This window comes from Gobius niger, assembly GCF_951799975.1.
Source record: "Gobius niger genome assembly, chromosome: 17".
NCBI classification, from domain to species: Eukaryota; Metazoa; Chordata; class Actinopteri; order Gobiiformes; family Gobiidae; genus Gobius; species Gobius niger.
Window position 1 is genome coordinate 20,656,418 of NC_136868.1, and position 16,234 is coordinate 20,672,651.

Sequence of the window (16,234 nt, forward strand, 5' to 3'; positions counted from 1 at the left end):
TTGACTTGCAAGAAAATCTATCTGAATTTGATTAGTGTTTTGAAGTGGGGTATATTCAATCTGGATTTTAATTTAAAAAAAAGTTAAACCATTTTAACTCATTGAGAGCATTGAGATAATAGAGTTTAGAAATAACTTTCATTTTAACTGTGGCTATATGTCCCATTAGAGTGAGTGGTAGATTATTCCAGCGCTCAGGATCATCAATGGATGTGAGTACCAGTGTGTAGTTGAGAGAGACAGCCTTAAACTTGCTCAATCATTCCCATTGCCTTGTAAACATGCTCCTAATATGGCACAACATGGACTTTGTTCTTGACAAAAGCCACTTTACTTTCACACATGGGAAACAAAGGGAATCAAACATCTAACACCACCTTGTTCACTTTTCAACATAGGGCGGTGCAGTGGCGCAGCGGTTAGTGCTCATGCGTTGCAGCATGAAGGTCCCGGGTTTGATTCCCACCTGGTCGGGGCCTTTCTGTGTGGAGTTTGCAAGTTCTCCCCGTGTCTGCGTAGGTTTTCTCTGGGTACTCCAGTTTCACCTACCACTGAAAACATATGCAATAGGTTACCCTCTGGGGCCAGGACTCCCCTGAAAAAGAGATTCTTAATCTCAGTGGGAGTTTCCTGGTTAAATAAAGGTCAAATAAATGTTGCAACTGAAATCTATAGTGACAAATGAAGTAAAAAACAAAACAAAAAATACACCATAGATCCTCCCAAAATACTCTAAGTCATGACCAAAATCAAAGACTTAAAAAAAAAAAAAATGATACAAATCTGTAATTGACTAAAACAAATCAATCTAAAAGTTCAATTTTGAATATTTTTAGATTAACTATTTGGAGAAACCATAAGGTTTTACTTTTGACTGAACTAACTCTATTCCACCCTCTAGTGGTCATTTAATAAAGGTAATTAAATATGTAAAAGTTAGTTTACCCTACTTTGTAATAAACATGTTCATGTTTGTTAAAAGGAAATATAAAAAAATAAAAAAATAAAAGTATTTTTAGTAAGGCTCATTTGCTGAAATTAATATAAGGACATTTTCAAAAAGATTGGTCTTGCTGACCCATCTCATTACAATCACAATTTATGTGAGAATCTTTACCAGTGAATTATTAAATCATTAGTAAAATAATGCCAGCCCCATAGTTTGTACAGGTATAACTCAGAAAATTAGAATATCATTCAAAAGTTCATTTAAATCTGTAATTCAACTTAAAGCCACACGGCATAGAATTTTACCAAGCATTTAATTTATGACAGATATTTTCATAATTGAAAAAAACCTTTCCTAAGACACGTCTCCAGCTCGTCTCCATGGAGATGTGACTAAAGGCAGCAGAATTTGAGATTAAAACAGGTTAGGTTCTCATCCAAATCCATTCTTTGATTACCCACTGCAGAAATAACATTTTCTGTGTTGAGTTGCTCATTAGGAGCATGTTTTGTTTTGCCGCCAACAGTATAGTCCAAAATATTACACTGTGTACCTTTAAAATGTGAAACTATTATATGATAAAGACTCATTATATTGTATACAAGATATCACTATTTACTATTTAATTGTTTTTTCCTCACAGTGTTTCTAAGAACTGAATGTAACAAGTAAAATTCTCCACTGTGAGATCAATAAAGGCCTATCTTATCTTATTACATGCAAAGTGACATATGTCAAGCCTTTATTTGTTGTAATTTTGCTGATTATGGCTTACAGTCCATTTTCAAAATACACACATTTTAGGAGATTTTTATTTTGAGGATTTTACAAGCCATAATCAAAATTAAAATGAATAAAGGCTGTACATATCTCACTTTGCATGTAATCAGTCAGTCATATATTTGTTTCACAGTTTAAGTTGAATAACAGAAATGAATTCATTTTTGAACGATATTCTAATTTTCAGTTTCACCTCAAGTATATTGTAGTCGTACTATTTTATGCCTAGGAGAAAACGTTTGACATGGCAGAGAGTTTTAGAACTGTAGGACCTCATGTAACCTATGGAGCATTTCAACGATCTGGCACCGAAACCAACATCAATGCGCTCGCCGCTCGGTCTTTTTAATCTCTCTGGAACTGACTTCTAAACGCAGTCTCTCAGAAGAACTTGTTTGCTCAGTTTCTGACGAAAAATGAGCAGTATCTTTGACAGTTTTGTAACAGCGCAAACATATTTAGCCGACATGCAGGCAAAGCATCGTCAACATGGGGCCACTTTTTTATTGTTTGTCCATTGGCTGGGAACAAGGTGACACTGATAATAAACACTTAATGTGGTAGAACTTCGATTGCGAGGCCCCTACACTTGCGTAATTGGCCTTTCATGTCCGTATGTCACTGTAACCAGGTATGCACTGGTCAGTATGGCTTTGACACATGCTGTTTACCCTGATGAGATAAGGGTCATGAAGTCCTATAGAGGGGAGTATAAAGGAGAGGTCCTGAGAGCCTGGTGTCACTGCCGACTTCACGATGCGGTCTCTGCTTCTCTGCTGCCTGGTGGCTCTGGCCGGTGAGTATTCATCTGCTATTCTAACTCCTTTCATTTGCCTGGTTCTGTCTTTCCAATTATTTCTTATTTCTTTGGTGTAGATTCTTGAAACTTATTGTAGACTTCACTAACTTGTTTTAGTCATTACTGAGTGTAGTCCTCAACCAACCATCGTTTAGTCCTGTTTTACTATGGGTTTAGGCTCTTACGTCTCCTCGTTTTGCTGGGTTCTTCCATCTGTGGAGTTTACTCATTAGTTTTATTGCTTTGTTTTTCAGTGTGCCAGGAAAGTTTCCGCTACGGTAAGTCCCAAAACTTTCCAACTGTAAAAAAAGAGAAGAAAAGAGGAGTAAAAAAAAAAAAGGTTTTACAAACACTGAAGTCGGCGACAAAAAGTAATATTTTATGTATTGCTTTTTTTTCACCAGACCTTAGCTTGGACTCCAAGAAGGTCTACGAGTATCAGTATGAAGGACAGGTCAAATTCGGACTGGAAAAGGTCAACCATGCCGAATCTGGAGCCAGAATGAAGGCCGCGGTCAAGATCGTGGGCAGTTCTGCTGACACCTTCCTTCTGCAGGTACAAACAATGTTATATTTGCAAATGTGTATTGTGTTAGTCGCAGTATCTCGTTCTCATTTTGCCAACACGGACTGTAAATATTTTAGAGGACAATCCATGTAGTACGATTAGTATGATTAAGAAGCAGGAGTGGTTAGTAGAAGTAGTATTTTTGCAGACTTACTACCAAATAAGACTAAAACTAAATCAAAAGTAGTTATGAAGACTAAAATTGTGATTGAAGTATTTGCATTGATTAAAAGGAAAATGGGCGAAAACATCTAAATTTCAATGTTGCACTTTGAAAGAGCCTTATACAGTATTAAATTCAATGCCAAAGGACTCTGGTCCCTGTGGAAAAAAAAAAGAAAAGAAAAAGTATCTTGGCTAAAACCAACAACATTCTTGTCAAAAGGCGAAAAACGAAATGTTGTCAAAAAGAACACTGCATCTATTTTAGAAGCAGAGATGGCAATACACAGAAGCAGCGCTGTACTTCTACTACCCCAAACTTAAAACATTTCGATGCTTTTGTTCACCATCCATAGTTCTCCAATGTGATCTTTGAGGAGTTCAACGGCTTCCCAGGCAAAAGCGACTTCGTGGCAGCTAACCAGCTCACCCAAAGGATCGCTGCCCAACTGGCCAAGCCCATCGTATTCAGATACTCTGCTGGGAATGTGGTTGAGATCAGAGCTTCCGCCGATGTGACCGACACGGTAGTCAACATCGTCAGAGGACTCCTGGGCTTCTTCCAAGTCACAGTCAAAACCACTCAGGAAATCTATGAACTTGAGGAGGTGAGAACCATATGGCTGCTTGTGTCTTTAATCTCTGCTGTTCAAATTGCAATTTACATTCAATTAATTGGGCACCTCTATGGATACTTTACAGGTTGGCATCCATGGCAAGTGTATTAGCAGCTACACCCAAAAGACAAACACCAAGGTCGGCGTGATGGACCTCATCCAAGTGGTGGATGTGACCAACTGCAGAGAGAAGGCAGCTTACTACACCGGACTGGCCACCGCTGTTGAGAACAAGATCTCCAAGCAGGTCTGTACAGCCCATTAAACAGCTCCAGTATCTATTAAAAATGTATAATAGGTACGATCAGTGTGTGTCCGTCTTGTACGCAGAAGGGAGAGTCCCTCTACTCAACGGTCAAATACACCTACAACATCAAAGGATCCGAGCAGGCCGGAGTCATCACTAAAGCCCAAGCCCTGGAGCTGCAATACTTCACTCCATTCAATGTGAAGAAGGGCAGCTTCAAGATGGAGGCCAAGTAAGACAAATAGATATGTTATTTGAAGTATGTGGAAGGCTTAGCTTTAACGCAGAAATACATTTGAAGTACCATATTTTCCGGCCTTTAAGTCACACTTTTTTCATAGTTTGGGTACAGGTGCGATTTATACTCATGTGATTATTATCACACTGACAGCCGATAAAGGGCGCTCTAGGCTTGTGTACCAGTATTTGATAGTCCTGTACCACTGAAGATTTAAATAAACGGGAATCGAGCAGCAGAAAGAAAATTTGGAGAGAGCAAGAAACTTGTGAGGGACTGGCAAAAAGCGGAGGTTACTCTTACTGCATTGGAGAAAACAAAAAAAGCTAATAGCAGGCTAAAAGCTGGAGGAACGAGTGAGAATGAGAGCTTGAACAACGTGATGCCGGGAGAGGCGTGTAAACTGTGCAGTTACGCCTCCTTGCCCAGGTAGTTGCCAAGGCTGGTGCGACTTAGAGTCTGAAAAATACGGTACTTTGTCCACCTTTCCAGTAAAATGGTCATTGTTTTACAGGAAGGAGCTGGTGCTTACTAGTGTGAAGGACAAAACTCAGGACATACACGTGGACGGACAGATGGAGAGCAGAGGAAACCTCATGTACAAAATAGTGAAGGACAATGCTAACATCCCAGTCGTGATGCAGAATCTGGACAACCCTGTGCCTGAGGTATATCTTTATTCTGTATTCATCGCGTTATATTACAATAGGACACCATTCACTGTAAGAATCATCATGGCGACAGGCTACGAAGCTGATCCAACAGCTGGCTCAAGCAAATGCAGAACGTATCGACAGCACTAAAACTGAGGAGGCCATGAAGCTCTACCAGCTGCTGAGAAAGATCCCAGGGGAGAAACTGAAGCAGATGTGGAGAGACTTGAAAACAAATTCTGATCAGAGGTCAGTCTGGTTGTTATTTTGGATTACAGTGTAGGAAAACAAAATGATGTATATAACACTATTTAACTTTTCTCCTAAGGTACTGGTTCTTACACACTGTTGTTGAGGTGAACGACAGAAGAATTATTGAATTCCTTGACCAATATTTAAGTGAGCCCGAATTAAACGTGCTTGAGGCTCTCACTGTTATTGTGCAAGCATTCAACCACCTCGAGACATCTCCAGAGCTGCTCCAGGATGCAGAGGTATGCCCGGCAGAGCGGAGAAATATGCTCTTTTTTGTCAAATATTTCTGTGACAGTATTCAATGTGGTTTAATTTTTTTCATCCAGAGACTTCTCCACAAGAACTACACGAAATGCGCGGACTACGAGGAAAAAGACTACCTCTCCCATTTGATTAGAAAAACAGTGGTGCTGTCCTACGGATCCCTGGTGTATAAGCATTGTGCCTATCACACCCCATGCCCAGAATCCGCCATCAGGGTAACATTTTCTTACCTCAAGTTATATTTCAGTTCAAATTGATAAAGAACAAAAAAAAAGCAAAACAAAACAAACCATTGTTTTCCTTCCCTCAGCCACTGCTGACCATGGCAGAGAAGGCCCACAGTAGTAACGATGAGACGGAGAAGATCCTTGTTCTGAAAGCCTTGGGTAACGCAGGTCATCCTCGCAGTCTTAAAACCATCACCCGGTTCCTCCCTGGAGTGGACCCCAACCCTGACCAGGTCGACAAGAGGCCACGGGTTGTGAGCGCAGCTGTGCAGGCCATGAGACTCATCGCTATCAGAGACCCTCATGGAGTAAGGACATAATCAATATAAACTAAAACTAAAGTTTATGAAGCAGGTTTCACTTAACACAAAATCACAAAAGCAGTAGCACTACCTTAACATGTACATGCCAATCAAGAAGCATGTAATCTGATATCATTTCACTTTTACCGGCACAAAAGTGATCTAGTCTAAAACAATAAAAAGTTACATGTATTTTGTCTTTAATTCTCACATAAAGCATAAAAGTTGGAATAGTAGCCACTGGTTAGGATCCATACAATAACTAATATAAATTGAAACTGTAGCATTAGCATTTTAATAGCAAGAACTGTCTTTTTTTTTTACGTGACTTCCAGGTGCAGTTGATCACTCAGAAGCTGTTCTTGAACCGGGAGCTTGAGCCTGAGCTCAGGATGCTGGCCCTTATGACCCTGTTTGATACCAAGCCCTCCATGGCCCTGGTGTCCACAGTGGCAGCTCATCTGCTGGAGGAGACAGACATGCAGGTGGTCAACTTCGCCATCACTTACCTAAGGAGCCTGGCCAGAGCTAGCACACCAGACAACCACTACCTGTGAGTACACCTGTATGTGATCACCATCAAACAGGCTGAGCAACAGGGATGATGATTTGACCAAATTAGAACCTGCCTTTAAAAAGCATAGAGGAACTCCATTGATCGCAACATTCTCATTTTATCATAGACAATAGGAAGAACAAAACACAACCTCGTTTCTCTAAGCTGAAAGAGGAAATAAACATCCATTGATGATCAGACATACTAACTGTGGGTAATGCACTGCATGTTTTCTACAGATCTACCGCTGCCAGTGTTGCTATGAAAATCTTGGCCCGCAAATTTGGTCATCTGAGCTTCTTCCGCAGCAGCGCCACACGCATGGACTTGTTCAACAGTATGGTTTCCTTATTGACTATATTCCAATGTACAGGTTTATACGACTATAATTGAATGTGTATATCTTCAGACAGAGGGAAGACACTGTACTAATATGACTCTGTGGACAACTGTTTTTGAAAAAAAATGATAAAACAGTCCACAAATGTTGATCATGATCATTTTATAGATTGGATCCACAAGTTTTCTATATTCCTTTTGTGGCTTTAAGTCTTTTCAAATGATAAAAATCACACCAGACATTGGATAACCGATCTGCCCTAAACCATCATATTAAACCTTGTGTTATGATGATGTGAACACAATGTACTATTCATTTAAACTGGCAACATCTCCTTTCATGGCACACAATACCGAAAGTCCCACCTTCGCAGGATACATTTTTAACTTATTTTTTATCAGCGTCTCTAATGATGGGAAAGATCAAAAGTCAAAGAGAATGCCTACATAAATAATGACCATTTAGCAATTTGTTCATTGCAGAGGACTACCTCATTGGCACTGCTGCAGAGGCCTTCATGCTGAAAAGAGCGTCTGAGATGCTCCCAGTTGAAATGATGGTTAAAATGAACTTCCATTTCCTCGGGAGAATCCTGCAGCTGCTGGAGGTACGCCAAAGTCTAGTGACAAGTGTAATCACTAAACCTAAACACATCAAAACATCCACCAATTTGCTTTAATTTCTCAAGTTTGGAATCCGCACGGAGGAAATCAGACATTTGTTCGGCGCCAACATCCCTGGATTTAACGGCGATATGAGCATGACTGACTTCCTGGCCACTTATGATGTTGTGAGTATTTGAAATGTAAAAAAAAAAAAAAAAGAGAAGAAGGCAAAGTATCCATGTTTGTTTATCTGACAAAGTGTTATGATTGTGCAGCTCAAGAAGTGGGAAACGCTGCCAGAAGACAAGCCTCTCTTTAGTTTCTACACACGTGCATCAGGACAGGAGTTCTTCTTCACTGACGTCAACAGAGCTTTGTTGCAGAGGCTAATGAGGGTAGGGGTAACTATCCTGTTAGTCAACCAGCAATGAACCTGCTTTACGTTATTGCAAATGTACTCTTGTCCATCTCTAGGCATTCAGCAAATCCGCCGGCAAAGACAGCATCGTGTTCAGCCTCATCGAGAGACTGGCCCAGGGCATTTCATATCGCGCCGTTCTGCCCTTCCTGACCGCTGAGGCTCGCTACATTCAAGCCACTACCCTTGGTTTACCCGTGGAGATCAGCAAATACTATCACGTTGTAAATGGCATGTCTCTCAACGGTAAGCGCTCTGATGCAAAGCGTGTATTACAGACGAAATTCCCGTTGAGCTTCAAATGAATAACACCTATGTTTGCTCTTTTTCCTTCAACAAAGCTAAAGCGGAGATTAAACCAAAAGTCACTGAGCACGTTGCACAGTTGCTCAACTCAGAGATCAACCTGAAGACAGAAGGCCACATTGGGTAAATACAGTAAAGACAGCAAGAAATCTGCTCAAAGAAACATACAGGATTTAACTGATATAACTGATGTGCATTTCTTTTAGATACACCAAGAATCTGTGGCTTTTCTACGGCGTCAACACCGACTTGTTCCAGGCTGCTGTTGAGGTTAAAACCATAAGTCCGGTTTCTATCCCAATCCATGTTGTTGCAAAGATCAATGTCCCAACAAGAAAATTGGAACTGGAGATCCCTCGCACCAACAAAGAGATTGAGCTGTTCTCCTTCAGGTAAATACACTTCTTTATCACAGACATTATTGGGTGAGAAATATATAGCTTCAAAGCTGAGTCTGGAAAATGGGGAGAAGTAACGATGATTACAGCGAGTGAAAGGGTTATAAGGGTTAGAACACCTACCCGGCTAGTTCATGATTGATGAAAAGGCTTCTTATTTAGATGCCCTGCGCAGAGAGGTCTCAAATTTCTGCATATCTAATTTTGTATTAACTTGTTTTTTCCCCTTCTACACAGGTCCCATGCCTATGCCATCTCAAGGAACATCTTTCATCCAGACGCACCTAAGACGACACCAATTGGTACCAAAGAGCAGAGTCAGAGTGTGAGCCAAAACTACGCTCAAGTAAGTGGAGCAGATGCATACGTTCTTCAAAAAGAAAACCCAATAGACTGTCAGAAAATATAATAAATTATGCTGTTTCAGGTCATGCAGAAATATCAGCCAAACGAGTGGCGAGCCATTGCAAAGAACTGCTCCGAGAGTAGCATCTATGGACTGGCCTTCTGCGCTGAGATGGATCTCCAGCGGGAGTACTTCCAGGAGGAGTATCCCCTGTACTACTTCCTCGGGTCCACACACTTTGCCCTCAAAGTAGCACCAGGTAGATTACACACATGTAAAACTACATAATTCAAGCAAGATCAGCCAAGTGAAACAATGCACCGAACAAATAATGTAGTGGGCAAAAGCAGCCAATTCTTCTGCAATCGCTACAGTGCAATCAGTGGATAGTTTGCTTCTAACTTCAGCTGTACTATGATTGTTAATGTTGGCATGTTGCATCTTTTAGTCCAGCAATCATCTGTGGAGAAGATCCGTCTGGAGATTAACGCCAACCCAAGCAACTCTTCTTCACTGAGCGTGCGCCAGCTTATTGACACACTGAGAAAAATGGCCAAGGTCTGATCTGGCTTACCTCTCTATCTTTGCGAGCCTAGCTCTGCACCTGTTCATGTTTCTAGACTGGAGCCAACTCAGATCTTCCCTTTGTCTATTGTGTTCACAGGAAACCAGGCAATCAAACAGACCATCACGCGTAAGTTAGAAACAATACTGGGCCTAATTCACAATACAATACAATACGGCACCATATAAATCATTTTAAATTAAATATTACATCTTTAAATGTATTTATTATTGTATTAGGAATTTTAATTGGTCTTCAGGTACAGGTAATGGAAATAATAAATAAAAAAAATAGACAATTATTAGCAGGCAGCAGTCAATAATCAATTTTTCAGTTTAGATGCATAGGTATAAATTAAACTGAAATTCCTATTTCCTATTTTATTTGATGTAGGGCTGACTTTTTCCAGCTTCTTGTCGCTCCGTCACAACCTGTGCTGCTGCCATCAAATCTAAACCATACAGTTACTTTACAGGAGCCAGATTTAAATTTCAACACCAGATGTTGTTTGTGTTCTCGATGACACTATAAAAGCTTAATGCCCTGTTTTCATTTACATTTCACTGCTTTCTCCAGGCTTGAGAATAAATGATGGATGGCATTGGTAATGATTCTTTCTCTATTGATCTCGTAGGGCATTGGAGGTTCACCTGTGCCTCTGGTCCATTTCAAAGTGCTGGCCGAGGCTGGCAGCAGTCAGAAGGGTTTCGACACATCCCTCTACTACACCCATGAGGAAGAGCACACCAGCTCTCAGCTGATCCTGTCACAAATCGGAGAATCCTCCAACTGGAAGATGTGTGTGGATGCCGCTGTGACCTCAGAGGCTAAGGTGAAGATAATACATTTGGTTGGCTTTCAGTCAGGAATTTTCTATCGTAGTATTGCTAAATACAGACTGGACTGGGCTGATTGAATCTCTACAGCATTAATATCTAATTTTTGAGTTAAGATTTTGAGTGTGTATGAGGAAGGCAAGACAGATGACCTCAAGCATTTACATATTTTGCAGTACTTTTCCTTCACTCATTTCAATGTAACCGTAATATTGGTTTTAGGTTAAATCAAATCTATAATGTAAACATCAGAGGCAGCTTGTTTGTAAAAGCTGTTTGTGTACTGACTGCTCTGACTGTACGTGTTTGCTGCAGGCACACATCGGATGGGGAGAACAGTGCCAGAGCTATGCCATGTTTATGAGAGCTTCACATGTGACTGGAAATAAGCCAGAGCTCAAGGCCGTCTTCCACTGGGACAAGATGCCAGAGTATATGGAGATGTACGGCAAAAGGTTAGCATCTCTGGAAAAGGAGGGCAAATGCTGCATTTCAGACACACTGTTTTGAACAGAAGCTGAATCATCATTTTTGACAGAGGGGAGTGTTGCCATACATATGCAATTTTAACTGGGCTTCTTTTTTTTACCATCTTTAGAATTGCCAGATACATGCCAGGTATGGCTTTCCTTCTGGGCTTCAACCAAGAGGAGAAGAGTAATGCCAGACAGGAGGTTTCTGCGTCGGTTATTGCTGCCTCAGCAGACAGCATCGATGTGAAGATTACATTCCCAGAGGTACGGCTGTGAAATATTCTCCACCTCCATATTTATGCATCAGCCTGCCTTTGCATATATCTCCGCCTGACTGCTGTATTTAGACAAATGTCTCTCCTTCTGCTCGTGCAGTTTACTCTGTGGCGTGAGGCTCTACGTTCTCCAGTGCCACCTGCCTATTTCCTGTACCACAGCAGAACAATAAACAGCGTTACACAGGCTTAGGCACACATCTCCATGGTAAGGGATTACATTCATGTTTATGCAAACTAACACAAAGCGAGTTTGGGATCTTTAAAACACGTTGTTGTTGTTTTTTGTAGGAAGACGACCAATGCCAGACGGAAGATAGATCTGCAATAAAGTGTCTCTCCAGTACAATACGAGTGGAGTGATTTGGCAGATGTCACCTGTTTGACCAAACACGTGCACGTCTGTGCGATGTCTGCATACACCCATGATCTCCATTTTGGATTAGTCTGGATGTCATCTTCATTAACCCTCTGGATTCTGTCCTCTTGGATACTATTGTTTATCACGTAATTAAAATGCAAAGCAACTTATACCTTGGTTGTGCCTTGTCTTTTATCTAATCTATTTATTTACGTCTATATAAATATATGAATAGATTGTTCACTCATCGAGCATTTTACTTTTATCCGATAGTGATAAGTCCTAATTGTAAAACCAATATAAGCACAGAAAACATTACATTGTACTTTAAATCACTTCATATTTGAAATTAACAGGCAACACCTTTTAATCGTTAATCCAACTTTGGGGTGTATCCCATATTTGGACGCGTTGCATAACACAGTTTAATTTGCCAGATTTTTAAAAGGCTGGATTCAAATGAAACTCCAGCCAGCTTAGTCTTAAAAAACAACTCTCAACTGTCAGTGCCTCTTTGTATTGCAGTGACTCAGTGTTATTGGGCATTCTGGGCACTGTGAAATGAATCATAAAGTCCTTTTTTGGAGGTGCATGATGCTAACAGGGTCCGGCTGACCGGCCATGTTTGTCTGGTCACGCGTCCAACAGAAATGTTTGCAGGAGTCAGCATACAGTGTCACTGCGCACAGCGCTGAAGTTCACCCTAACAAAGTACTATGTGCCCTTCGGAAACAAAGTCCAATGCCAACACTGCACTTAGATGTAAATAAGAGGAGTGTGCCTTTCCAATACACACCAAAGAAGGTTAGGAATGCCCAGTTACAGTGTCTGTTTGGGTTTGTTTTACGAGTCAAGCAACTTGATAGGTAAATATGGAATTGCCAAAATGAAAGAGAGAGAACGGCTGCCCACAAGAGATAATGAAAATGTTATAATACAAAAGATCTTTACAAAAAAAATAAAAATGTCCATGTTTACCACATTAAATACACAATAAGTACCACTGTAACTAACATTGAAGTACCACTCTACTATGAGTAGAGTAGTGTAGATGTCTAGAATGTACTACAGTAACTACAGTAACTGCACAGACTTACCGGGCCATATTGTTAAGTGTTACCCAATAGGTATTTATTTGTTGTGACCATAAAAGTCACCTCCAAAATTCCCAGATTGACATACATGTGTGCAGCCCCGTCACTTCAAATGATGCCAGATGTTTTCAGCTTAAACACCATTGTTGCTGCCGGAAAGCATAAAACAAAAACAGGACTTCATTGCACACCACAGTACAGTTTTTGGAAAAGGTGATGATTTCACCAGAGTCAGACCAGACATTTTACATTTTTTACTTCTGCTTTTCCCTTCTTCACAGGGCCAGATGATGTTAAATTACCACAGCTTCATCATCGGCTACCTTTTTGAATTTTGAAAATCATCAAAAGAAGACATCACCATCAAGAGCCAACTACTGTGGCTGAAATTGTAATGGGATCATTATGTTCCATTTACATCAGTGAAATCCTCTGAGCTATAAAGGACAAGTGTGAGTATAAGGGCACTCACTCGCATATGTCACATCACAGCCTCCAGCACATTCTGACCTTGTGTTGCCAGACGTTGTTGAGAAAAATCCACTGAGAGGAAAGTATGAATCAGTAACTGGTCAGGTCTTTTAGGGACAGGGGCTCTCTTTGCATTTAAGGAATCACAAACATGGAGAAAACAGCACAATCCTTCATTTAACACTAGAGGGCAATGTTTATCTGGTAGGGGCTGCACTACATGTACAATCTTGTGGGTTCATTAAAAGAGATTAAAAAAAGCAAATGTTGACACTTTGAAGATGCTTAGTTGCCATGGTGACCCAAGCGCATACAGAGGCTTCTGTCTCCCAAAAGGTATTTTCCTATGTTCCGGAAAGTTTTTGTGGTTGTGTTTTGTCTCGTCCTTCTGACCTGGAGAGCATTGTTTCTGCTAGACCTGAGCTAGCAAAACCACATTTTTAAAAGTGTTTCATCAAGGTTGTGTGGATCTCAGTAACCACAGGTGGAGTGAAGGAAGATGGAGCAGAGTAAACAGAAGAAAGAGCCACTTGGATATCAGTCTGGACGATGCTCTTCTCTTGAACTGTGCAACAGTGCAATGTTTTTGGCTCAACAATGATCTGGGCAGGGCCCTTTCCCCAGGGTTATCTCAGAGGGAGCTACCACTCTTCAATCATGCCTCAAGAAGAAGACTGAGTTTCGGGAAGTGACAGGGCCAACTGACTGAAGGACTGCTTCATTAACCAGGTTGCAAGGAAGGTGAACTTTCCCCTTCACTCCCTTCCTCTACTTGACAATAAAACTAATAAAATTAAATTGAAAGTAGAACCCGTAACAGGGATCCATCTCCAAATGATGAGCCAGACTAATGGTCAGAATCACAGAATGAACCTATTGTGCATGTTTTGGGTTGATGGGGAGACCCTGGAGGAAACCCATCCAGACTCTGGGAGAGAAACATGCACACTCCAAACAAAAAGGCCTGCACGATCCAGGGATTGAACACAGGACCTCTGGCACTGTGCCACCAAAGTCCAAAAGCTCATGTTCCATAGGTTGAGATCCTGCTCTAGTAAATGAATGAGAGGGAATGGTTCTTGGCAGTCGGCCTGGCTCAGTTGGCCCAAAATGGAAAAACGTTTTAGAAAATCTGCAAAGCATCAGACGGTACAATAGAACATAACATAAGGAATATTCAAAGAATGAACAGCAGGAGGCAGCAATGTGCCATATGTCCACCTAAAGCCAATAGTTGTGACAGGCTCCAGTCATCTGGATGAACTCAAGGCACAATATTAAATACTGACAAAGGATATTACAAAAAAAGGGAAAAAAAAGATCTGATCAAAACTTGAAGCGAGCAGCACTCTCTTGTATCAGATTGGGTAAAAGCAGAGGGGAGCGAGTGTGTCACGCAGCTGATGTGAGTAGGTGAGACTCATTATCCGCCTGACATTATCTGTGACATTATCAAGTGGGCACACCTTGTCACGGACACTTCACCACTCCCACCGCGGGCCCCGCTGTTAGCCCCGCTCTCGCTGCACTCAGCTCATCTCAACCAATCATCCCCCACATCAGCTCAGCGCACCAGCCTGTTGTGTGCTGCACTCTACCACAGCTATCGCTGCTGAAGGCGGGTTACTTTCTACTATGGCTGTTGACGGAACATTTTGACTGTATATGGAAGAGTATAACAAGTTAAGATCTGAAAAATCAAGGGCTACATAGTCCATGTTCATTTGTTGCATTTGTCAAGAGTAAAGAAGAGCATACAAGCTGGGAACATGCCAGTTCAATAGCTATGGGGTAGTTTCCATCTTTGTCCTGTTTTTACGCTCACAAAAACACAAATGTATACATTACTGGGCATAGACATATAGAGAAAACTGATCTTTTGTGTTCAAAATAGGCCAGTGATGAAGAATGGCCAGTCTTAGAACCTGCTGCTGCTCAAGTGGTTCCTTTAAGCCAGGGGTGTCAAACTAATTTTGGGTCGCGGGGTGAAATTCAGCTCCCATGGCGGGTCACGGGCCGCATATAGTGGAGACATTTTATCAATAAATGAATAATAATGAGCTGTGATATGGTCAAAGCCCCAACTTGACTGTAGCTTCATTAATAACAATGATAAACTTTTATTGCACTTTACAAGACTGTGGCACAAGTTCCTCAAAGTACTGCATAGTAGTCATTATTCAATCACTACACACTCGGTGGTGGTAAGCTGTTATTGAAGCCACAGCCGCCCTGAGGCAGACTGTTCATCTACCACGTGGCTATATAATGTGTTGTTCATATCCTACGCTCTTATTATGTCAGTGCCCTCTGCTGGACACGTGTGGAACTCTTTCCTTTTTTTTAATTTAATGCCCCCTAGTGGCTAGAATGAGCGTTCTGGTTATTCTTTAAAAACTCCGCACATGAATTGGCTAGAGACTTACTTTTTTTTACATACTCTGGAATTTGTGCTCTACAGGGCAGGGGACAAATCATGTTTGTATGTTTGACACCCCTGCTTTAAGCTCACATACGGCATCTAATAACTATTTCACCACACCATTCACTATTATATTTCACAAAACAAGAAAAGAGAAACAGCAGGGAGGACAGTTTCAAATCAGGAAAGGTATTAGCCAGTATATTAATATCAATTTCCATTTGCATTGAAGCGTCTACAGTGGAAAAAAACAAGAGCTATAACACAATTAGAATGATGGAGAGGCCCAATTACGGTTGCACAAAGATATAGGCCTGATATAGCCCCAGCAGTGCACGCTTCTTTTGTGAACTTGTTATTGAGGCATGGACTTTGCTTGCTTTTATCTTCTGATAATGATTAGGCTATAGCCCTTATGTCTACAGCACTAGTTTAAAACACATTCATCTAGCACTGAAGTCACAATATTGCATTGCACATTTCGGAAGCAGCAGAAACTATCTAATCTCTTTGAGCGGCAGCACCTGGTCACTCTGTATGCTGAGACGGGATCCGGTCCTGAGCTACAAAACATCCACTGAAATTAAAACGTTTCAGTCGATGAAAGTTTCAAAAGGCAACTTGCTGATAATTCTTCCGCTGTCGTACCATTTCAAAACCTTCCTGTTCTGACCGACCACCACATCAGTCAGAGCCGCCGGTTCAGA

General features: G+C 41.1%; 1 protein-coding gene and 1 long non-coding RNA gene across 2 annotated transcripts in view; one reads left to right on the forward strand and one right to left on the reverse strand.

Annotated features, from left to right (window-relative positions):
- Positions 1-16,234, reverse strand: part of LOC306977297 — a 69,046-nt gene that overhangs the window by 4,255 nt on the left and 48,557 nt on the right. The window lies entirely within an intron of this gene.
- Positions 4,009-11,505, forward strand: vtg3 (vitellogenin 3, phosvitinless). Its single transcript, XM_079575458.1, has 23 exons — positions 4,009-4,122; positions 4,206-4,354; positions 4,875-5,028; positions 5,105-5,262; positions 5,342-5,507; positions 5,595-5,747; positions 5,843-6,067; positions 6,397-6,614; positions 6,857-6,954; positions 7,440-7,564; positions 7,646-7,747; positions 7,838-7,957; positions 8,037-8,226; positions 8,322-8,409; positions 8,493-8,678; positions 8,922-9,030; positions 9,112-9,289; positions 9,479-9,588; positions 10,230-10,427; positions 10,747-10,886; positions 11,030-11,168; positions 11,280-11,387; positions 11,471-11,505. The coding sequence occupies exons 1-22, from the start codon at positions 4,024-4,026 to the stop codon at positions 11,370-11,372; spliced, it is 3,198 nt and encodes a 1,065-aa protein (XP_079431584.1). The 5' UTR covers positions 4,009-4,023; the 3' UTR covers positions 11,373-11,387; positions 11,471-11,505.

Bases quoted from the DNA above. Each gene is read 5' to 3' on its own strand.
- vtg3 (XM_079575458.1), top strand. From the start codon at position 4,024: ATGGACCTCATCCAAGTGGTGGATGTGACCAACTGCAGAGAGAAGGCA. The intron at 6,955-7,439 runs GTATGGTTTCCT...TGTTCATTGCAG, and splicing joins ACGCATGGACTTGTTCAACA to AGGACTACCTCATTGGCACT. The intron at 10,887-11,029 runs GTTAGCATCTCT...TACCATCTTTAG, and splicing joins ATGGAGATGTACGGCAAAAG to AATTGCCAGATACATGCCAG.